The sequence below is a fragment of the Cololabis saira genome, chromosome 12, assembly GCF_033807715.1.
Source record: "Cololabis saira isolate AMF1-May2022 chromosome 12, fColSai1.1, whole genome shotgun sequence".
Lineage (NCBI taxonomy): Eukaryota > Metazoa > Chordata > Actinopteri > Beloniformes > Belonidae > Cololabis > Cololabis saira.
The window spans coordinates 38,206,654-38,229,833 of NC_084598.1; the positions used below are offsets into that span (position 1 = coordinate 38,206,654).

The 23,180-nt window shown below is 44.7% G+C and overlaps 2 protein-coding genes across 3 annotated transcripts; both read right to left on the reverse strand.

The window, feature by feature from the left end:
* Positions 1–3,485: 3,485 nt before the first annotated feature.
* LOC133457472 (keratin, type I cytoskeletal 18-like) lies at positions 3,486–9,387 on the reverse strand. Its single transcript, XM_061736793.1, has 7 exons — positions 8,901–9,387; positions 7,435–7,517; positions 7,198–7,354; positions 6,901–7,065; positions 6,688–6,813; positions 5,461–5,681; positions 3,486–3,658 (listed from the first exon to the last, which is right to left on the reverse strand). The coding sequence occupies exons 1-7, from the start codon at positions 9,312–9,314 to the stop codon at positions 3,532–3,534; spliced, it is 1,293 nt and encodes a 430-aa protein (XP_061592777.1). The 5' UTR covers positions 9,315–9,387; the 3' UTR covers positions 3,486–3,531.
* A 4,251-nt stretch (positions 9,388–13,638) lies between these two features.
* krt18a.1 (keratin 18a, tandem duplicate 1) lies at positions 13,639–20,957 on the reverse strand. 2 transcript variants are annotated; one of them, XM_061736796.1, is made up of 7 exons: positions 20,437–20,957; positions 19,177–19,259; positions 17,952–18,108; positions 15,417–15,581; positions 15,196–15,321; positions 14,300–14,524; positions 13,639–14,199 (listed from the first exon to the last, which is right to left on the reverse strand). In XM_061736796.1, exons 1-6 carry the CDS (start codon positions 20,869–20,871, stop codon positions 14,300–14,302), a joined length of 1,191 nt encoding a protein of 396 aa, XP_061592780.1. In that variant the 5' UTR covers positions 20,872–20,957; the 3' UTR covers positions 13,639–14,199. The 2 variants fall into 2 exon arrangements, with proteins under 2 accessions (XP_061592780.1, XP_061592779.1); XM_061736795.1 differs by having other exon boundaries at positions 14,304–14,524; positions 20,437–20,956.
* Positions 20,958–23,180: the final 2,223 nt, after the last annotated feature.

The window sequence follows — 23,180 nt, forward strand, 5'->3', positions numbered from 1 at the left end:
CTGGATTCATTACAAATCAACTGAAATATTGCAAGCCTTTTATTATTTTAATATTGCTGATCATGGTTTACAGTTTAAGATTAAGATTCCCAGAATATTCAAATATATGTTTATATCCCTATGAATTTACGCATTTATACAGTCAGCGATCTTTTGCCAGCTGTCTTTCCTGCATTTTGCAGCTGCAACTGTGTTGCTTTTTGCCTGTATTATATGCCTATACTCATCATATTTCCGTAAAATTATTGTTTGCTCTTCGCTACTGAAATAAGCGGCTCTGACAGCGGACTTCTCCATGCTTGCGATTGGTCATGCGCTGAAAACACCGCCCCTTTTATGTGCACGCGCTCATATCCAGATTGGAGAAACCTGGGTTGATATACCGAGTTGATAACCACCGTCGTGTGACCGCTTAGCGTGATTGCAATTGTCCCGCTTAGTGAATCTGGATAAGGAAAAGATATCCTGGATATGTTGAACTTGCTTCGTAGTACAGGCCCCAGGTCTGGTCTTCCCCTCCCTGGTCTGTACTGTTTCCTGTACTGTTTTTATCATGTTTGTGTTCTGGTTTAGTTTTTGGTTTTTGAATCCTGTTCAGCAGCTCTTTTGGTTTGTTTGCTTTTAAATAGTGCTGTCAGGCGATTAAAAAAGTTAATCTGATTAATTAAAGGATTTATATTATATATATATATATTTTATGTTTAGATTTATGTGTAGACTAAAGGAGTCAAAGAATGCTTTAATTATGGCCTTAACAGAGACTACACAGAGCGATACAAGGTTCTCCTCCTGTTTCTGGAAACACTGGAGGAAATGTTTATATGTTTTTAACTAATTTGAACAGCACAAGTGAATCTCTTTCTCTTTGTTTTTAATGTCTGTGTCTTTGTATCTCGTTTTGTATTCTGGACCCAGTGTCTGAAAATAAAGTTTATATATATATATATATATATATATATATATATATATATATATATATATATATATATATATATATATAAAATAAATTAATCACATTTTAATCTCATATCTGCAAGAATTAGAATTCTAGGACATTGCAAAATTGCAGTGCATGACTAATCAATTGAATACACTAAGAAGAGAAGATTTGAAATCCACATTTTTATTGGTGAAGTGTGTTTCATAAATGAAATTCAAAAGAAAAAGCTCAAGCACATCAGCAAACCAATTAGGCCAGGTGCATTATTCAAAAATGCAATACAAATACAGTTAAATAAATAAAATTCAGAAATAAAATACGGCTGAGTCTCAAATAGGCACTTAAGCGGACTCTCAATTCAAAATTAAAACTAAAGCTGACTCAACACAGCAATTCAAGAACTAGTAGCTGTAACGTTTACAGTGGAACTTGTCCGGACATGTTTAGCGTTTAAATGATAATTCAGGCTGGAGCAGCTCCGGTGATTGGAAAATTCTTTTTTACAAAATGTACAAATCGCAGCGTTCTTGTTGATAGTCCCGTCTTCTTTCTTTTTATACATAAACTTGCCGTTCAAAGGCTCTAGGAAAGATTTGCTGGCCTCGCTCCCCTGAGTCGTCCACGTCTGTCTCCTGCTTTGTTAGTTTGACTAGCAACAGGAGGGAAGTGACCTGACACTGCCAAGTGGCCTACGGGTCCCTCAATGGGACACATTTAAAATGCTTGCGCACTTTGCAACTCATAATTAATTGTGTTAATTTTCATAACGCGTTAATTATCAGTGTAATTAATTAATCTAATTAACGCGCTAAACTGACAGCCCGTCTTTTAAATGAATCAAAATTTTTGGAGCTCCTGGGGCCTCATGGACAAAACGTGAGTGGATTTCAACGTGACAGTCCTGTCAAAAGTTGAGGCAGGAAAAATAATTTATTTGGGGGCATTTCTTCCAATTTAAGCTAGCATTATGGGGATTGTTGTTTTTTGCTTTGTGTTGCGTTCCGTGAAGAGTTGTGGTTTTATTATGATCGTAAGTTTTTGTGAATGTTTATGGACAGCGTTGGTGCATCATTACACTCTCCTTTTCTTGTTTGTATTTTAAGAACACCAGAATTTAAGTTAGTGGGATGAGAAACGGCTAGTTCCGCTTTATTGTCACGCGCATTATACTAACGGATTAAGTCCAATACACACGTGTATTGAGTCCTACACATTGTGGATGTCCACGATCACCTCTCTCAAGTATTACAATGTGAACAATATAAACTTATATTTAAAACATGAAGTATCATGATCTGATTCCTCTGCTGCAGAAAGACAATGTGATTATCGAGGTGCAAACCGGAGAAACCGGTCTAGATCCCGGTCCATCACCGGAGAAACACTTTCTGGATCCTGCAGCACCTGCAGCCGACTCGATATCAGATTCTAAAAGTCGCCTAAACATTCAATAACAACTTTATTCATTCATTCACTCGTTTGTACCAACCAACCTTTCCGTGACATCTTAGTTTTATTTTAAAAGACAACTTTATGGAACCGGTTCTTCGCTGCAAAATGTATTTTCATGTTTTTCTGTGCAAACACAGTTATGGGAAGTTTAGGATCTGGCTTTTGTGACGGCCTGCCCCTCTCCCTGCAGTCTCCCTCTTGCTGCTCCCAGACTTGGGTTTGGTTCCTGGTTTCCACCGGCCATGGGGAACTAAGTATTCTTTCCTCCTGATGGTTCCTGCTAGTTACTGAAAAATAGTAACTAGTTACCGTTACTAGTCACTTCATAAAAAAGTAACTCAGTTAGTAACCCAGTTACTTAGACCAAAAAGTAATGCGTTACTATGAAAAGTAACTTTTTAGTTACTTTAAATAAAAACATTATTTTAAATGCTCCCATTAATAACCCTCTAGCCTTCATTTCAGCAGGTTCTGTATGGATTTGCATTGTGCATCGTGTTCTGCATTCTGTTTGGCTAAACAGTCTCCTCGCTTCTTCACTTCCTGTGTCAATAACGTTGGTCGCTTAGCAACAAGCTGAGAACGGCCAATGAGCTTCAGCAGCAGCTCAAGAACGAGACCCTTTGATGAATCGTTCATTACGATCTCAGATATAATCCATGGTGGCATGTCGGTTTATAAGAATCTTCATGCCCAGAAGAAAAAAGAGCGACAACAACGACCCATAACTATTTTCTTCTCTGGAAAAAGCACACCTGCACCGCGGGCTTTAGGAGAAAAGACGCTACAGAGCGAGTCAGGATGCAGACTACTACGTTTCCTCCGGTCTCCGCGTGTGGGGAAAAAAGCTTCACTGTAGCCAGAAATAATGGAGTAACGCACTGTTTGGTAACGGTAATTGCGTTACAGAATTTAAAAAGTATTAGTTACCGCAAAACTAATGGCGTTACTGTAACGCGTTACTAAATAACGCGTTAGTCCCAACACTGTTAATTAGTGTAGCCCTATAAAAACATACAGAGTTGAAGCTGCAACAGATTTTTTTGTTTGTTTATTTAAAGCTGGAAAAAAAAGAAAACACACTCAAAAGGTCTGATTTGGGACTTGTGTTCTCTTTATTTTTGTTGCAAAGCTTGTTTTTACATCGGCTGGACTTTTTCGCTGGCCTGGACGTCTTTGCTCTCGGACACCAGCTTGCCGTCCACCAGAGTCTGCGTGATGGTCACCACCTTGGTCTGGACCTTCTTCGTAGCGGGGTCCTCCACACTGCCGAGGAGAAAGAAACACAACAGAACATAAGCACGAATTAAGTTGCAGTTTCCGCGTACGTCGGACCGCTAAGTGCCCTTTTCCATCAAACTGGTTCCAGGGCTTGTTCTGGTTCTGGTTCTGGGCTAGTGCTGAGTTTGCAACCGGGCTTTCTGTTTCCACTGACAAAGAACTGGCTTCGGGCCAGAAAGACCGGTTCCAAGGTAGCACCAACTCTTTGCTGGACTAGAGGAAATAACTGCTTACGTAAGCGGAGGGGGCAGAGTTGTTAAGACCAACGGCAATAGCAAGACTGGGAAACTGAGACATTTTCAAAGCAGAATTAATCTGGATACAGCAACGCAGCAGTGGTCTGAGGAGGAGACAACCTGTTTTTTAGGGTGTTTTCACACCTGTTCCATTTGGAGCAGTTAATCCGAAACAGGGACCGTTTCCCCCTAAAGATCGGTTGGTTTGGTATATGTGAACACAGCAATTGTGCTCGGATGCGGCACAAAACAAGCGAGCCAAGATCACCTAGGAGAGGTGCAGTCAGAACATAATAGAAACCAACACAACTTCATTCATGTGTATGTGCGACCGCGGCGCAAGGAGAAGAGTCGGCGCAGCCTCCACCACCTTCTCTCCTATTGGACGTGCCAAGATATCATCACAGCATGGCACGGTGAAATTAAAAAATGTTCAATTCGGGCAGGCAGAAGCGGCGCAAACACCGCGGCAGAGCGGTCCGCTCTTGCGCCGGTAGCACATACACAATGAATGGGATCGGCGGCGGCGGTCTGCGCTTTGCGCCCTCTCTGTGAAAGGGGTTATAACCATTGTTGTTTTTCCCGGGGTACGGAAGAGGAAACTCATTCCGCGTTCAGTTCTGACCAATGAGAGAGCAGTTGGTTCGCGAATGGCATTTGTTAACAGCTTTGAACCACTACAGATGGTTGCCTTGTGAACACAAATGCCACAAACGAAAAACGAAAGCACCCTTAGAGATGTGTCCACGGAGGTGCTACATGGACCAAGTCCTATTAGAACAAATACCTTGTTGTTGCTTCAATTTTCACGCCAACGCAGCAACGTAACTGATGTTTGCAGCGACGTAATGACTTGGCTCCCCTTAGCACCCGAGCTTTGGAAAAACAAACCGGTTCTCAACTGGTTCACAAGTTGAACCAACACTAGCACCGGCCCAGAACCAGCCCTGGAACCGGTTTGGTGGAAAAGGTGGTAGCCGTTGGCTGGAAGACCAGCCTCAGTTTCTACAAGTCAGCGCTTATTGCTTTTTCTAGTACAAGGCTACAAGCCAACTGAACTATTGATCCGTCTGGAAAACGCGGCACAATCGATGAGCGTAGCTGCCTCCCTCCGGCCGGCTCCGGCTGGACCTGGACCCTGGAACCTGGACCTGGAACCTGGACCTGGACGGTGCCAGTGTGGAAACACCTGCTGGTCCGGTACCACTACCAGCGACTGTTTATAGTCTGTTTAGGTTAAGTAAAAGTAAAAGAACTGGTTCAATTGGTTCGCAAGTTGAACGAGTTGTGAACCAGAACTGGCCCAGAACCAGTTCTGGAACCCGTTTGGTGGAAAAGGGGTATAAGTGGCCGTGACCTGAGCCGTCAGCTGTAATGTGGCGGCGGCGGCGTTGTATCAACCCACACGGGTCCCTTTTCATTTCCATATCAAAACTGCTTCATGTTTTGCATGAAGCTCGTTTGACTATTATATGCAAAAGAGCAAAAAGATGCTGCACTTTTATGTGTTGCATTCACAGTAGCGTGTATTTTGGGCTTCCTGGTACTCACATTATCTCCTCGCCTTCCAGCAGCCTCCGGTACTCAGCGATCTCGGCCTCCAGCTTCACCTTGATGTTCAGCAGGGTTTCGTACTCGGTCGTGTTCTGCTGGATGTTGCTGCGGATCTGAGTCAGTTCCTCCTGTAGCCTCATGATGATCACGTTGTACTTCTCCACCTCCATGTTGTAGCGCCCGTCGATGTCGTGCAGCGACGCCTCCAGGGACGCAATCTGTTAGGAGGTGAAGGAGTTCCATTTTTGTTTTGCAGACAGCTGTTAGCAGAGGAATCCGGCTTTCTGATTACCCGTACACCAAAACTTGTTTTAGTTTCTGGACCAATCAAAAGGTTATTGCCGTGTTTCTGCAGAGCCGATGGGTGGAACCCAGATAGTGGACACCTTCGAGTCTAATCTGGGAAGACGTTAACGGACTGTGTTGCATGAGCCGGATGATGACCAAACTTTAGTTTGACTTGGGATACGACCACTATTGTGGGGGTCCAGTGTGGCCCGAACGGCCCAGAAAGGGCCATGTCTTGGGGATGTGAGGGAAGTTTCAGACAGCCAGACTCACCATGAGCTAATGTTGTCAATCACAGTTGTACTTTATGAATTGATTGTATGTTTGATTTTGTATTTTATTGTCTGGATCCCAGGAAGACTAGCTTTCATTTTGGCGTCAGCTAATGGGGATTCTTATATATAAACAAACAGCCAAAAGTGGGCCGGAAATAGCTGCAGAAGTTGGCCGGATTTGGCCGGATCAAGCTATCCTGGTGTTAAAAGAATTCAAATGTTCTTAAAAAAGGGCATTCTGTTGATTTTAATGGTTCATTGTTTTTGGGACGGTCTACTGTTATTGGCTCTTGTTGGAGTCTTTAAGGCCAATTTCTTGTCACCTTACTTTAATTTCTGCCACCTGCAGAACTTCCAAAGCTCCAAACTCGGTTTCCTCATTTCAGCATAGTCTGATTGGTCAGATTCCTGAGGGGGCGTGCACCGTACCACAACCATATAAGGAAGTTCCTCTCCAACGCGTAAGACAGAACCAGAAAGTTTGCATCATTTTTGTTGCTTCTAACCCTACGTAGTCCTTCACTAGTTCCACGTTCAGATCAATGATCTATAATGACACCGACAGAGGTCCAAGACCTGAAAACAATGAGGTTAAAATACACCCCCCCCCAGGGATCATTGGTCTAGGGACCATTGATCAGGGAGGACAGCAGATTCTTACCATACTGAGCGCGGCCTGAAGTTCAAACTCCAATCCCTGATACCTCCTCCTGGTCTCGGTCACCTCGGTCATGGCCGTCTTCAGGGCTGTAGAGGTTTCTGTCATCTTCACTTTAACCTCTGTGATCTGAAGACGAGATAAAGACACGTCATGCTTCGTCAAACCCGACCTCTGAACCCCCCCCTTGGTTCACCTGGGCGACTCCCGCCGTACCTGAGTTTCGCTCCACGCCTCGAGCTCCTCCTTGTTCTTCAGAATGATCTTCTCGTACTTGGCCCTCATGTCCTCCATGATCTTGGACAGGTCCAGCCCTTTGGCGGCGTCCACGTCCACGTGCACGCCGACCTGCGTGATGTGGGCGCGCAACTCGGAGAGTTCCTGTTGGGGAGGAAACAGCCGATGAGGGTGGTGGGCGATATTTAGTCATAATTTTCATTGACGAAAGCAACTTTATCCTACACAGAGGTTCCGAGGAACCAACGGACGGCCGAGCAGCAACCCCTCTCTCACCTGCTTGTGGTTCTTCTTCAGGGTGATCAGCTCCTCCTTCAAGGTCTCGATCTCAGACTCGAGGTGCATTCGGAAGACGTTGGTGTCGTCCAGGAGCTTCCTCAGCCGGGCCACGTCGGCCTCCACGGCCATCCGCATCGATGTCTCGTACTCCATCCTGTCAGGGAACGCCACACGTCAGAGACGCTCGTGCCGGCGGGTCGAAACCGCCTCAAACATTCATATGTGGTTACTCACTTGAGTTTGAAGTCGTCGGCCGCCAGTCGTGCATTATCGAGGTTAATCGCCAGCTTGGCGTTGTCGTTGATCCTGCTGGCGATCTGAAAGAAAGTGGGAGGTTTTGTGATGTTTTAAGGAACGGACTCCCTCACCGGGGCCTTGATCGCCCTTCAGGGATCCTACTACTACTACTGGAACTACTGCTACTGCTACTACTACTACTACTACTACTACTGCTACTATTACTACTACTACTACTGGTACTACTACTACTGCTACTGCTACTACTAGTGTCTGGCGTCTGAACAGGGGCTCCATGGTGAAGGAAGTCGTGCTGGTTGATCAGAGAATGACGTGTCGGAGCTGAGACTGAGACTGGGTGACTGGGTGACCCGGGATGAGTTCAGGTTCTTATATACGACGCTGGAGACCAGCACTCCTCCCTGCCACTCCTCTCCTATCTATATTGCATTCTCACCTTTACCCCGTCTGCTTAGACATTGCCCCCCCCCCCCCCCCCCCCTGCTGATAATCGATTGGTCAAAAGGCACAAAAAGGTGTGGTGATGTCTTCATTTAGACCAGGGGTCACCAATCCTGGTCTTCGAGGGCCGGTGTCCTGCATGTTTTACATGTTTCCCTGCTTCATTGCACCTTGATAAAAGTGACTATGTCGTTAACATAATTGTGCAGACCTTGATGACAAGCTGATGACGATGCTTATTTAGAATCAGGTGTGTTAAAGCAGAGAAAACTCTAAAACATGCAGGACACCAGCCCTCGAGGACCAGGACTGTTGACCCCTGATTTAGACGATCTTCCTCCCATGTGGTGTAGGGGGCAGTTGTGGATCAGCACCGGGTCGGCCTCCGGGACGTTAACTCAAGAAATCAGAGTTCTCTGATGAATAATGCAGCATGATTCAGCTTTGAACCGGTGGAGGGAGAGGGGGGGCACTCTGTTTTAGAAAGGTCTAATAATTGGGATCAGATAATCGCAGTAGCCTAGTCTTGATTCACTTTTAGAGACCTGGACTGGTTGCTGTTTGTGTCTCTGCTTGTTCTCGTGTCGGTTTGTTTGTTTTTTCTCTTGCACATTCCAAAACCGGTGTGCCCGTTGTGTGTTTTCACCCACCCCTCAACCTACTGCTACTACTACTATTACTATTACTGTCATTCAGCAGACACTTTTATCCAAAGCGACTTACATCTGAGAGAACAAACACACCATTTCACCCGGGGAGCAATTAGAGAATTAGAATTAGACTACGGCTTATAAATGTTGAGAAATCAGTCAGGTACAAAGATATGACGGCACTTTGTAGTGGAAGAGGACTGATAACAACCTTTACGAGGTTGTTGAGCTTGACCTTTTTCCTCACGTCGCGTTCCTACTCAACTATCACAAATACCTGCTCCTCATTTTTCTTTTCTTTTTTTTCACGTTTCTGCATCGTGATTTCATGCGGCTGGTTGTTGGTCTCACCTGGGCCCTCAGACTTGCGATGTTTTCGAAGTGCTTGCTGTAGTCGCTCCCCTCCAGCGGGCCCCTCTTCTCGATGGCCTCCCTGATGTTGATCTCCAGCGTATGGTTGGCCTTCTCCAGCATCTTCACCTTCTCCAGGTAAGTGGCCAGGCGGTCGTTCAGATGCTGCATGGCAACCTTCTCATTCCCGATGGTCATGGCGGTGGAGGCGTAGTTGCCGGGCTGGTAGTTGTAGAAGCCAGCGCCCCCGCTGCCTAAGCCGCGGTTGTAGGAGGCGGTGGAGATCCGGACGCCGCTGCCGCCGGCGCCGCCGGCGACGCTGTAGGCGTAGTTCCCGCCCTGCATACTTCGGCCCGGGATCCCGGTGTAGGAGGAGAAGTTCTGGCTGCTCTGGCGTCTGAAAAGGGGCTCCATGGTGAAGGAAGTCGTGCTGGTTGATCAGAGAAGGACGTGTCGGAGCTGAGACTGAGACTGGGTGACCTGGGACGAGTTCAGGTTCTTATATACGATGCTGGAGACCAGCACTCCTCCCTGCCACTCCTCTCCTATCTATATTGCATTCTCACCTTTACCCCGTCTGCTTAGACATTAGATAATCGATTGGTCAAAAGGCACAAGGTGTGGTGATGTCTTCATTTAGACGATCTTCCTCCCGTGTGGTGTAGGGGGCAGTCGTGGATCAGCCCCGGGTCGGGATCTTAACTCAACAAATCAGAGTCCTCTGATGAATAATGCAGCATGATTCAGCTTCAAACCGGTAGAGGGAGAGGGGGGGCACTCTGTTTTAGAAAGGTCAAATAATTGGGGTCAGATAATCGCAGTAGCCTAGTCTTGATTCAGTTTTAGAGACCTGGACTGGTTGCTGTTTGTGTCTCTGCTTGTTCTCGTGTCGGTTTGTTTGTTTTCTCTTTTGCAGATTCCAAAAGCTGATATGACTGATATGAAGTTGAAATGGGGACTAGATCTGTCTTCTGGGTGGAATCCATCATGTAGAGCTGCCTGCTTGTATTACTGGAAAAGTTTAAATTAAAATGTTTGAAGTAAAATAAACATATCTACATGTTTATGTATATTTATGTATTAAACTAGCATCAGCTAGTTTTCCACCTGAGCATGAAGTGGTTCTCCCATCATGCTTTGCTCTACACCACAACCCGAGGGGGCTGCATCATGACAAGGGGGAACCGCAGTTGGCCAGTTTGAGTTCAGTTGACGACCTGGATATGTTGAACAAGCAGCTTTTTCCATCAATAGATCAGTATTATTTATTTGCTTGCTTGGTTTAGTGGAGATGTAGAGTTGTGTTTCATCGGCATAACAGTGAAACTGGATTCCAAAGTGGCAGAGGATGTTACCAAGGGGGAGGATGTATATAATGAAGAGAAGCGGTCCAAGTACTGATCCCTGTGGAACGCCATGTGTGATGAGTGATTGTTGTGAGTGTACATTTTTACCTTGAACGAACTGTTTCCTGTCAGAGAGATATGAGGTGAACCATTTTATTGCAGTACCAGAGACCCCAGTGCCAGCCAGGCGTTCCAGGAGTATGGAGTGGGAGATGGTGTCAAAGGCGGCACTGAGGTCGAGGAGGATGAGGATGGTGAGAAGGCCAGAATCTGCTGCCAGGAGGAGGTCGTTGGTGATCTTGATTAATGCAGTATTAATTATACATTAATTAATACAATATGAATAAACGTAAAAGTAGTGCATCAACCATCATACACAAGAGAGAGAGAACTTACATCTCTATGCAGATTGTGAATGCCGTCTGTCATGCGGTATTGCGCAATGTATACAGGCACTCTTTGCAGCGTGGAGCTGCTACTCACTGTGTCCTCCCATTCCCCTGCCACAGCCGAACGCTCCGAGGCACTTTTGAATTAAAATGCAACTCTCCACTCTCTTTTGTCAAGAGCAACCTGTCTGCCGCCGCCTTTATGGAAAATGTTTGTCCCAGCTGGCTCAACACCACATAATTGCACACCTGGGCCAGAGACACGCCCCCCATCACTCTTCACCCCTCACCTGGCCACACTCACCCCCCTAGAAAACGTAATCAGGGTCTCACTGATTGCCCGGTTGGCCAGCGGTACCGAAGGAGCCCGCCCCTGCCTGTATATGCTCCAGCTGAGATGCCCTAACCCCTAGCCTTGTACTCTTCCCACTTTGATGGTGGATGGCTGATCACGGTAAATTAAAGAGATTAAAAATGCACGCCCGCGTTGCGTCGTCGAGACGGGCGGATCTGCAATGGAGCACTGGTGTCTTCCTCCAGTGTACTCCCATTTCCCAGTGGAGACTGTCCTAAACTTTCTCCTTGGTCCCCCTGTTGGGACTGCCCTTCCTCCTCTGAGCTCTGCTCACCCTGTTCGTGGCTAACACCCATGGGATCACACCCTGCCTTGCAGCAGTCTTCTAACTCATAATAATACTTATCGGTAGCTTATTGGTGACTAATTCTTGCGCAATTGGTTTTGCCCTCTGAGCATGAAGTGGTTCTCCCATCATGCCTTGCCCTGCACCACAACCCGAGGGTATCATGATAAGGGGGGACCACAGTTGGCCAGTTTGAGGTCGGCTGACTACCTGGATATGTCGGACGAGCAGCTTTTTCCGTAATTAGATTATTTATTTAATCTTATTTGACAGCATGTCCGAGTTTTTGGATAAAATCTTACCCGAAATCAGCGGCTCCAAGTTGGGAGTGAATATTTCAGGAAAAATTAGACCTTGGTTCCAGACTTGGGTCGGCCACTGTGCAGCCGAGGCCTTCATCTCATTGAATGTGATGAAGACTTCGGTCCAACTCATTGTCATCTTTGAGAAAAATGAACAGAAATAGACTTGTTGCATAATCCCGTCGGCACTGACTACGTTTACATGCAGTCAATAACCCTTTTCTAACCGGAATACTAGCAATAACCCGGTTGCGCACGGCCATGTAAACACCAATAACCCCTTTGAATAACCAGTATTTGCTCATATTCCGGTTTTTAAAAACCCGAAAATGACCCCTGGGTTACTCCTTTTCTAACCCGAATATTTGGTCATTTAAACGCCAAACGGGATTTCCCCATCAAGGAACATGAATTTATTTTCTGCGCATGTTCTTTTCGTGAGGAATCTTGGTCTTTTGAGTCCAGGAAGTTCTTATAAACATGGAGAAACGCAAGACCAGGAGGAGACTAATCACTTCATAAATGCAATGAAAGAGATGAACATTTTGGCACTACGGTAGAAAGTACCGGGAGAGCCAGATTTACAAAAAAGTGAGCGAAAAATTGCGTAAAGCAGGATTTGTACGAACGCCAGACCAGATCAAGCTCCGCTGGAAAACGATGAAAAAGGCGAACTACAGGGCCAAGAAACAAAACGACTTCTACTGGGCTGTTGATTATCCGCCGTGCTGCTGTTATTGTTGTTGTTTTGGATTTGGATACAGGAAGAAGAAGTGGAAATGACGAGAATTGAGTCATGATGTTCTCCGTGCGTCGCTGGTTTGATGGAGATATCCCAATTATTACAATTACCATATATACAGGGATAACCCTGTTTTCTCATGCATGTAAACGGAATATTACGAATGTTTCAGTAACCGGACTATTGACCTTAACCCCAATTTCAACTGCATGTAAACGTAGTCAATGACGCCCTCATGCACACACGAGTAAACAAATAGGGAGATATCCCTTTAGCTGCAGCGTCGATTGTGAAACTTCTTTTTCCGCTTCGTCAAACTGGTTGATGACTTTTTAAGGAAATGCAGAGATGCAACCCCAACGGCAAGCTCAGAAATGAAAATGCAAGAGCTTGTCCTGGCAGAGTTTGCTGCTTCAGGTGCAGCGTGGGAAACACAATCCAGGAGGGTTCAGATGCAACGATGGCGAGACCCATCGGAGGCTGAAATCCGGCCCGCCGGGCTCATCGTTTTGATCTTGGATCTGTTATGGTTTTGGTAGTTTCCTGTTTTATTTTGAAGCCCGTGTCTTTTGTGTTTCAGTTACGTCTTGACTTTCCTGTTTCCCATCTGCCCTGACCTGTGTCTCGTTAACCCTTGTGTATATCTGGTCTTGTCTTTCCCTTTGCTCTCTGCTGGTCTGTACTGTTTCCTCCCTCCGTGTTTCCATGTCAGGGTTTGTAGATTTTGATTCTTGTTCCGGGTTTTTGCCATCCTGCTAAGCAGCGCTTTTGTTTGTTTAGTTAAATAAATCACTGTTTCTGGGAAACTGCTCTCCTACGTCTGGACCCGACTCCAACCTCAATTACTAACAGATTCAGGTGCAGACACTCGATCCTTTACGGTTTTTAACCTCCACGTTGCACCAAAGAGGAACCGATGAACTAAAGAGCCTCATTTCTTCAAATGTGATGGTTTTATTTGAGTAGCTTCAGGCCCCGTTTACACGTTTGGCCACCATCAATGTTTTCTTGTATTTTACCTGTTTTATATTCCAACGTCACACTTAAAGGTAACTCCTTTTGGAAGTAACTGGCAGTTACACGTTTCATTTGTTGATGTTTTTTTTCCAGGATTCTGATTGGCTAGCATGACTTTATATTCTCGTTACACTGCCCCCTGTAGGTTTGGCTGTTCATAGCGCCCCATAACAGCGTATTTATGCGGGTTTGTGTAAATGATGGTATTTTTCAAAACGTAGAGGGGGAAATATCCGTTTTTTTGTAAATACCCGGCTATGTGTAAACACGGCCTCAAATAAGACACATTTTCCACAAGCAGAACTTCTCAAATCATCTTTATTGAAACATCTGAAGACGGCAGCACAACCGGAGGACTCAACTGGATGAAAGGAGAAACACACACAACAAACCATGTGTATATATTTATATATATATAAAAAGAAATTTGCTTCTATGTTGGCCCTTAACGTTGCTTTGTAATTTTCCTCAATTTTGTCTGTAAAAGCTCACGACTCCCGAATTCCAAAACTTTAGTAAACTTCCGCACACCATCATATAAATAAACTGCGATGAAATAAATAAAAGACGGCCCCTGCTCTCCTCTCATCCAGTCTTTGGTCAGCCTGTGCTGCAGCCGTCTACCCGGGGTGGGGGGGGTTGGCTAATCACGGCGGCGGAGGGTCGTGGTTAGTGTCGTCTGACTAGGGAGGAACTGTAATCTGTGGTTAGTGTCGGAGAGGGGGGTCTGGTCGGTTCTGCCGGGGTTTACAGGTTCTTGGTCTCTGTGCTGGAGGAGACCACCTTGCCGTCCACCAGGGTCTGCGTGACGGTCATCACCTTGGTGGTCTTGCTGGTCCTCTCGTCCAGAGCGTCCTGCAGCCTGAACGGAGACAGAAGAGGCGTGAGGACCCGGGTTAGGGACCGGCGGGCGGCTCTGGGTCGGTGCCGTGGGAGGGGGGGGGGAAAGGAACGAGACCTACTTACTTGAAGTCCTCCCCGTCCAGCAGCCGCCTGTACGTGGCGATCTCGGCCTCCAGCTTCATCTTGGTGTTGAGCAGCGCCTCGTAGTCCTGCGTCTGCAGCTGGATGTTGTTGCGCAGCTGCGTCAGCTCCGACTCCAGCCCCAGGAGGATGGTGTTCAGGGACTCGATCTCCATGTTGTAGCGCATCTCCGTGTCCCTCAGCGTGCCCTCCATGGAGGCTTTCTGCAGGGGGGGGAGAAGAGCCAGGTCAGCGATGACGTCGCCGTGGCGACGGGTCAACCGAGTGTGAAGCTCGTGTCAACAGAAGTAAATGAGTGCGACTTGAAGTGCTGAGTTGGGGGTTACGGGAGGGTGGGGGATTTGTATTATTTCATAAAAATATCATGGAAAAAATAAATAATTACAAATATATTAAAAGAAATTATAAAATAAAATAAAAAATGTCGATTTTTTTTTTTCCAAAAACATGTGTGTGTGTTATTTAATAAAAAGATTATGGAAAAAAATAAAATGAATGAAAAGATATAAAAAAATTTAAATTTCAAAATAAAAAAATCTTCATCGCCTTTTTTTGCGTTTTTTTTTTTTTTTTTTTTTTGCGTTTTTTTTCCTCCAAAAACTCGTCTGTGTGTCTGGTGGGGGGGGGGTTATTATTTTTATTATTTCATAAAAAGATTATGCTAAAAAATGAATGAGAAGATGAAAAAAATTATAATGAAATAAAAAAAAAGTATAATTAGCATCATGACGATTTTTTTCATGTAAAAGAAAAAATAAGTGAAAAGATTAAAAAAATAAATAAATAAAAATAAATAAATAAATATCACCATGACGATTCTTTTTTTTGCATTTTTTATCCAAAACGTGTGTGTGTGTGCGGGGGGGGATCTCACCAGGCTCTTCTGTGACTCCAGCTCGATCTCCAGGGTCTGTATCTGTCTGCGGAGATCGTTCACCTCTGTATGGGCGCCCTTGAGGGCCTCTGTGTTCTGTGTCACCTGTGTCTGGACTTCTGTTATCTGTAACCACAAAACCCAAAAAGATAAGGAAGCCGATTTAATAAAAAAAAGTTCTCGTTCTTCCCCGTACGGGGTCGTTGTCGTCGATCCTCCACCTGAGATTCGTGCCACGCCTTGAGCTCCTCCTGGTTCTTCAGCGCCATCTTCTCATACTTGGCTCTGATCTCCGCCATGATCTGGGCCAGGTCTTGGCCCTTGGGGGCGTCCACGTCCACGTGGACTCCGGACTGAGCGATCTGGTTGCGGAGCTCCATGACTTCCTAAAAGACAAACGGATCCACATGATTAAAGGGGATACACATGATGAATCGTGGTTTTTTTTAATTTCGTGCTTGAAAACTAACTTTTGAGTCTTTTGAGTAAATGAGTCCCGGCCAACAACCCAACTTTCTCATCTTGGATCACAAACCCACATTGTGATATAATCCTCCCTTTTTCTACATTTTTAACTCCTCTAGTTTCTAATTTCGCTACATTTGCTGAACCTCTGAAGTGCGGAGCATAAATCTGCAAGAGAAGAGGCGGGGCAAAGTGGAGAGTCTGACTCCGCTCCCAAAAAACAAGCTACTATTAAAGGAGCTTTGAGGACTTGTTATGAAGAGTTGGTTTGTATCTTTTCTTTTAAAGGAGCATGAGGCTCCTTTTAAGAAATGAGACTCTCTAGCGCCACCCTTCGCCACGACGGCCGTTGGGGGTACTGCAGCCAACAGTGAAGCCGGCACGGGAGAACGGGGAGAACGTGCATGCAGCGTCATGTGACGTCACATCCACAGCCCAGCGCGGGAAATTTGGGCCCGAATTGCAGCACATTTTGCAGCACACAGTCTGTTCAAGGCAACGGAGAGATACACTATAGGGCTCATTCTTTTGGGTTTGGAACGCTTCATCTGACATTATTACTAGAAAACTTAAAACTTATACGAATTTTTTTCATAAATCCTGCCTCAATCCGGCCTCAAGCTCCTTTTAAATGTAATTAACTTCTGAAGGCTGCTATCGCTGAACTATGACTCCTTAGAGACCAACCTCCTCCAACGGTAACTATTCAAGGTTTCCTCCAAACCTTAGCCCGGTTCCCTGAACTGTGACCCAATAGAGACCAACCTCCTCCAGGGTTTCCTCCCAACCTTGGCCCAGTTCCCTGAACTGTGACCCATTAGAGACCAACCTCCTCCAGGGTTTCCTCCCAACCTTGGCCCAGTTCCCTGAACTGCGACCCAGCAGAGACCAAACCCCCTCAAACGGCAACTATTCCGATTTTCCCCCAAGCCTTGGCCCGGTTCCCTGAACTGTAAATTTAATGTTTTCCGCCATAAACTTTTAGAGCTTCAGCTTTTGCACTCGACCAACAATCAATCCGCGGTTGCCAAGTGAACCAGTTTTACAACCAGGGCTTCCCAGAATTCACCTGAGACGTGTGCGAGTTAAGTTTACTTAAGCCTGTTGTCACAACTGCTCCGCAGCTTAGTCAGCTGATGATGACAGGGATTAGTGAGAGGAGCCTCAGTGCTAATATTTATCCAGATCCTTTAAGGATGTGGGCGTAAATCATGAGTTACAAAAGAGTTGGGTTTTTACGCTCTTAAGTTTACTGAATGCAGGACTTAAAACTGTGATCTTTGTGAGACTTGAGGCTAAAGCTTGAGTCTTGTTCATTTTGCAACGATCCTTGGTGAATCCCAAAGGCGTCTGGCTCTGGAAAATTCAAATGTGGCGTCTAGGGGGCGGTACCAATGGATACAGGAGAAACTGCCTCTGGACATAGCCAGTACTGGAGTTGAGGGGGGATGAGGGGCGATGGCATCCCCCACTGAAATAAAAACGGTCCAAATCATCCCCCTGTAAAACTGCCATCCCCCCTTTCCATCCCTTATGTCATTTCATCAATGAATGTGGTTTTACTGCTATTTCAACATTTAGAGTCATCACCAGAAAAATAACTTATTTGACAATTTTCACCTGTTTCAAGTAAATTTTCAGTGGGACAAGATTTATCTTCTCATTACAAGCAAAAAAATCTTGTTCCACTGGCATATTTTTCTACTTATTTTAAGTGAAAATCTACTTGAAACAGGTGAAAATTGTTGTTTTTTCCAGTGATGAGTCTTGTTTTAAGTGTAATGAGATTTTTTTTACTAAAATGAGACATTTTAACTAGAAATAAGACAAATATTCTTGTTAAGATTTTGAGTTTTTGCAGTGATCCATTTTACTTATCCTGTGAAGGACAGAGTCATATTGATAAGTTCAGAAAACAGTTTTTTATTGTTGTGTTTTGATGTATTTGATGTAAGCCCAGTGGATATGTAAAGCTTACAGAAGGCTGCATTTAACTGCTGCTATGTCATTCCTGCAGTATTTCTGCAGGTGTTTTGGTCAGTGCTATTATTTGTAATATATTATATTATTTGTAATCAGCACAAATTATCTGTCCCCATATGATAAAATCCACCATCCCCCCTGATTTTTTTTTACAACTCGAGTTCTGGACATAGCCATTAACGTTGGTGTGGTACCAGAACCACAAACTACTGGCTAAGTCCAGAGGCAGGTTCCTCTATCGGTCTGCCGGTACGGGGTCTCCGGAGGAACCAGAGCGGTTAGCTACGACGGGGCCGAGCCGGACTCACGTTTTCGTGGTTCTTCTTGAGGTGGATGAGCTCCTCCTTCAGCGCCTCGATCTCGCTCTCCAGGTTCATGCGGCTCATGTTGGTGTCATCGATGAGCTTCCTCAGCCCGACGATGTCGGCCTCCACGGACTGGCGGATGGCCAGCTCGGACTCAAACCTAAAACACAAGACGTGGGGGGGTTTCATTTCGGCGGCGGTTCAACCCGTCGTCCACAAAACGCTAGGATGACGGTCCTTTTCTTTGCGTTTAAATTAGGGCTGTCAAAGTTAACGTGTTAATAACGCGTTAACTTAACGTCTTCTTAACGTCTTCTTAACGTCTTCTTAACAACAATTTTTTTTTTCCAACTTTGTTTATTAGGAATTCACAGATGAGATGATACAATTTCACAGGTGGTACTTACAGTGGTCTGCGTTTTTTTTTTTTTTTTTTAAATACACGACAAATAAAAACAAATAGACAAACAAACAGAGAAGGACGGAACACAAGACAAAGCGTAACAGAATAACACATGAGAACTCAAAGTATTGTCGTCGTGCAATTGGCATACTAGAGTTGGATCTAGGTTCCACTTGAGAAAAGATAAATAAAAAAATAAAAAAATAAATAAAAAAAAAGCAGACAATTTTTTAACGCACGATTAACGCGCAGGATAAAAAAAAAAACACAAAAACTGCATTATATAATTTCTGGTGGTTGACGGCATCTGTAGCTTGAGGAAAATTATGGTGGACTACTGCGTGAATATTTTTGAAAAGCGAGGAAAGTTCACTTTCAAAAAGATGCCAGATGGTTTGCTGGACAAGACTAAAGTTATTTGCTTGTACTGTCGATTTGAAATGAATTACCATCGAAGTACGTCGAGTCTCAAATACCACGACCGATGCAGAGAGCGCAAATGTGTGAATAAATGTGCGATTAATATGCGATTAATTAAACTATGGACAACATTTGATTAATCGCAATTTAAAAAATGTATATCGTTTGACAGCCCTAGTTTAAATAGTAAAGACTCTGCACATGTTTCACCAGCTGTGAAACGCCTCCACCAGCAATGATGCAACGCTGATGATTGATAGCTACGAGACAAATGACCGCATCCTTGGATCACGATTAATCCAGTGGGCGGGGCCACTGTGGGCGTGGCCACAGCTGGTCTGCGTGGTTCTTATTTAACTTTTCTATTCTTTTTAAAGGTCTCAGCGGTAAAGAAGAAGGTCTTACTTCACTCTGAAGTCGTCGGCCGCCAGGCGAGCGTTGTCGATGTTCAGGACCAGGCGGGCGTTGTCGGTGGTGGCGTCGAACACCTGGAAAGGGGTTTCACGAGAGAAAACGGTTACTTATTGTCACTGTAAAAAACTTTAACATGAAATTTAACGGTGAGCTATTTGTTTCCATGACATCCTGACATCACTTCCTGCCCCAGAAGCCGTGCGAAGCTCCCAAGGAGCACGAGTTCCTGTAATGAGTAACAGGGGACCTGCGTCCCCCGCCAGCCAGCTCCGGGAACCAGATGGCTCCTGTATTTGCTCTCTGGCCGATGGCCGATAAGAGCTGGGACGCCGTCCAGGTGAACAAAGTCCTGCAGCCAATCAGAGGCCGCCAGGCGCTGAGCAGGATGCATCCTGATCCGTCCCGCCGGCAGGTGATTTGCATGAGGATGGTGATGGTGATGGTGATGGCGGCGGGGGTTTGGGTGTGAGCGGATGAGTCATGTGATGCGGTTTGTGTGTTTTGCATGGGCAACGTTTGACGGGGGATGAGGCTGACGCCGCCCGAGGGATTTTCCATAGACTTTACTCAACCTTTAAACTAAGTCCAACGATGGTTAGAATAAACAAAAAGCTCATTTCAAAGTGTATTTGCTCTTATGTAAGTAACCCCCAACCCCCTCACCCTCGTCTCGGTGGTATTCTTGCTTCAGAGACATTTTGCTGACCTCGGCGCTACCAGAGGACAAAGGTTTATGACTAAACTCCTCTTTTCTGCACGATGAGAGATGGAAACCACGTCCTTTTCTTCTTTTTCTTTCTTCGGTGTCACAAAAACCAGCAATAAATCAACTTTCCGGCTCAGAGAAAAGCGTTTTTCGCTGCTGCTTTGCTGCCAAATCCAGACGTCGGTGGTGATGAAGAGCAGACGTCCGCAGATCCGACGGCTCCTAAAGGAGGAGGAACTCGGGGGGGATCCGGGTCGTGTGACGTACGAGCCTGGGACCCGGTCCCGGAGTGGTTTCCTGCCTCCGTGACCCTCCGACATTCCTGCGCCGGAGCGTTTCCGGTCCTCAGACCAGGAACCCCCCCCTCCCCTCCCCTCCCTTTCTGTAATCTAAAGATCTGCAGCTCCTGATGAGATCCAGTCGGGTTCTGATATCTTCAAACACTCATCACTCATTCACGTCACTACTCCCCTGTCCGTCACATGCTTTTGTTCAACTTCTAAGTCACATGCACCCTCCTCCACACCCCCCCCAAGTACTCTCACCTTCCTCCGCAGGTCGTCGATGATGGCCTGGTACTTGCTGTAGTCCCTGAAGTCGGGGCCGCTCTTCTCCAGCGCCTCCTTGATCTTGACCTCCAGCTTGTGGTTGGCCTGCTCCAGGGTGCGCACCGTCTCCAGGTAGTTGGCCAGCCGGTCGTTCAGGTTCTGCATGGCGAACTTCTCGTTGCCCATGATGTCGGCGCTGTTGCCGCTCACCTGCATGCCCCCGGAGAAGCCCCCGGCCGCGGAGCCCAGGCCAATGCCGCTGGCCAGGGTCCTGTGCCCGGAGGACACGCTGATGCGGGAGCCGCCGGCGCCGCCGTGGATGCTGGAGGCTCGGTAGACGGGGGCGGAGGTGCGGGCCACCGACACGGCGGGGGCCCTGGAGCTGGCGGAGGAGCGGACGGAGTAGGTGGTCTGCCGGGAGCTTTTCATCATGGTGGCGAGAGAGTCAGGGAGAAGGACTGCAGGAAGAGACGCTGAGACTGGAGCTCGCAGACACGAAGCAGGAGGAGAGCAGGAGCCGGGTAAGTATATAAACCTTGCGGGCCCCTGGCTCCTCCTCACACCACTCCCACCCGGGGCAGCCGCCTCCCGTTTCCACCGGCCGGCCGGCCGGCGCTCAGAGCACGGCTTTGTTCTCCCGCAGACGCTGATCTTTAAAAAAACTCAATTACTGGCAGATCTGGGAGATCTGAGATCCGGGAGTTTAACAAGTTTCATAGAGTTTGATAGAGTTTAAGAGAGTTTAAGAAGTTTCACAGAGTTTGATAGAGTTTAAGAGAGTTTGATAGGTTTAAGGGAGTTTAAGAAGTTTAAGAAGTTTAAGAGAGTTTTATGAGATTAACAGAGTTTGATACATTTAAGGGAGTTTAAGAAGTTTCACAGAGTTTGATAGAGTTTAAGAGAGTTTGATAGGTTTAAGGGAGTTTAAGAAGTTTAAGAAGTTTAAGAGAGTTTTATGAGATTAACAGAGTTTGATACATTTAAGGGAGTTTAAGAAGTTTCACAGAGTTTAACAGAGTTTGATGAGTTTAAGAGAGTTTAAGAGAGTTTGATTTAAGGGAGTTTAAGAAGTATAAGAGAGTTTAAAAGAGTTTTATGAGATTAGCAGAGTTTGAGAAGTTTAATAGAGTTTAACAAGTTTGATACGTTTAAGAGAGTTTAAGAAGTTTGAGAAGTTTGAGAGAGTTTGATAAGTTTAAGAAGTTTGAGAAAGTTTAAGAAGTTTAACAGAGTTTGATAGAGTTTAAGGGAGTTTAAGAAGTTTAAGAGAGTTTGATGAGATTAACAGAGTGTAAGAAGTTTGAGAAGTTTGAGAAAGTTTAACAGTTTAAGAAGTTTAATAGAGTTTAAGAAGTATAAAAGAGTTTAAGAGAGTTTGATGAGATTAACAGAGTTTTAGAAGTTTGAAAAAGTTTAACAGTTTAAGAAGTTTAACAGAGTTTGATAAGTTTAAGGGAGTTTAAGAGAGTTTAAGAAGTTTGAGAAGTTTGAGAGAGTTTGATAAGTTTAAGAAGTTTGAGAAAGTTTAAGAAGTTTAACAGAGTTTGATAAGTTTAAGGGAGTTTAAGAGAGTTTAAGAATTTTAAGGGAGCTTAAGAAGTTTAAGGGAGTTTGAGAAGTTAAAGATATTTTGAGAAAGTTTAAGAAGTTGAACAAAGTTTAATAGAGTTTGAGAGAATTTGATAAGTTTAACAGAGTTTAACAAGTTTAAGAGAGTTTGATAAGTTTAAAATGTTTAACAGAGTTTAAGAAGTTTAATACAGTTTAAGAGAGTTTAAGACAATTTGATAAGTTTAAGGGCGTTTAAGAGAGTTTAAGAAGTAGAAAAAACAAATGATTCTGAGTGAAACTTCAACTTTACTAGTAAAAAAAAATAAGAAAAAGGAGAAGTACCTGAAAGTAGTTTCGGGCTCTCTTAACATGTATATTTGGTTTTTGTAGCTACAATAACTTATTTTAACTTGTTAATGACTCAGTTTTTAATTGTTTTTATCCAACGTGTAACACAAAGATCTTTACAGAACAGACAACAAAATCCAAAAAAACCCCAATAATTGTTGTTTAAATTAAAATACTTTTATAATACAAATAATAAATAAAACATATTAAATATATTTTAAATACCCTTTAAATTAAAATAACTATTAAAATCAATTTTTTATTTAGATTTTAAAACTTTTTAAATATTTTAAATCAATATTTTTATTCAGAAATGTATTTTTGTTTACTCAAATTATTAGAAAATATTCATCATTATTTTTTTTATATTTTTACTGAAAAATTATTTCTATAAAACCAAATTAAAAGTTAGTTTTTTATTAAAATGAAAAAAAAAAAATTTTTGTCAGTTGAAATATGATTAAATGAACCTCAGATCACAAGTTTAATCCCAATAAAACCATAAAAGGACAAAAGCTGACGCGACTCAGATGAGCGAGGCGTCGCTTTTCGCAACAGCGGTGAGAGAAGACCAAACCCCGAACCGACGCCCTGCTCGTCTCATCTCAGCCGCTTGCATCACTTCTCCCATGAATCCTGTCATTTCTGCTGAAATGACCTCATCAGCATCTCCGGTGTCGGGGGGCGTGATCACCTGGATGACGGCGGCGTCTCAGCCTTCAGGCCTTCAGGCATCATCAGTCGACCGGTGAGCAGATAGAGACGGAGTCCCCAACCAGAACCCGACCAACCTGGACCAGAAGAACGTTGGAAATCTTGTACAATTCCAGATGTTGTGTTTG

What these genes read in the sequence shown, in the direction of transcription:
- LOC133457472 (XM_061736793.1), bottom strand. Translation starts at nt 9,314, where the DNA reads ATGGAGCCCCTTTTCAGACGCCAGAGCAGCCAGAACTTCTCCTCCTAC. An exon ending in GCCGACGACTTCAAACTCAA is followed by an intron (nt 7,355 to 7,434) that starts GTGAGTAACCAC and finishes GTTCCCTGACAG; the next exon opens with GATGGAGTACGAGACATCGA. An exon ending in TGAAGAAGAACCACAAGCAG is followed by an intron (nt 7,066 to 7,197) that starts GTGAGAGAGGGG and finishes CCTCCCCAACAG; the next exon opens with GAACTCTCCGAGTTGCGCGC.
- krt18a.1 (XM_061736795.1), bottom strand. Translation starts at nt 20,871, where the DNA reads ATGATGAAAAGCTCCCGGCAGACCACCTACTCCGTCCGCTCCTCCGCC. An exon ending in TCGACGACCTGCGGAGGAAG is followed by an intron (nt 19,260 to 20,436) that starts GTGAGAGTACTT and finishes ACCCCTTTCCAG; the next exon opens with GTGTTCGACGCCACCACCGA. An exon ending in TGGAGTCACAGAAGAGCCTG is followed by an intron (nt 14,525 to 15,195) that starts GTGAGATCCCCC and finishes CCCCCCCTGCAG; the next exon opens with AAAGCCTCCATGGAGGGCAC.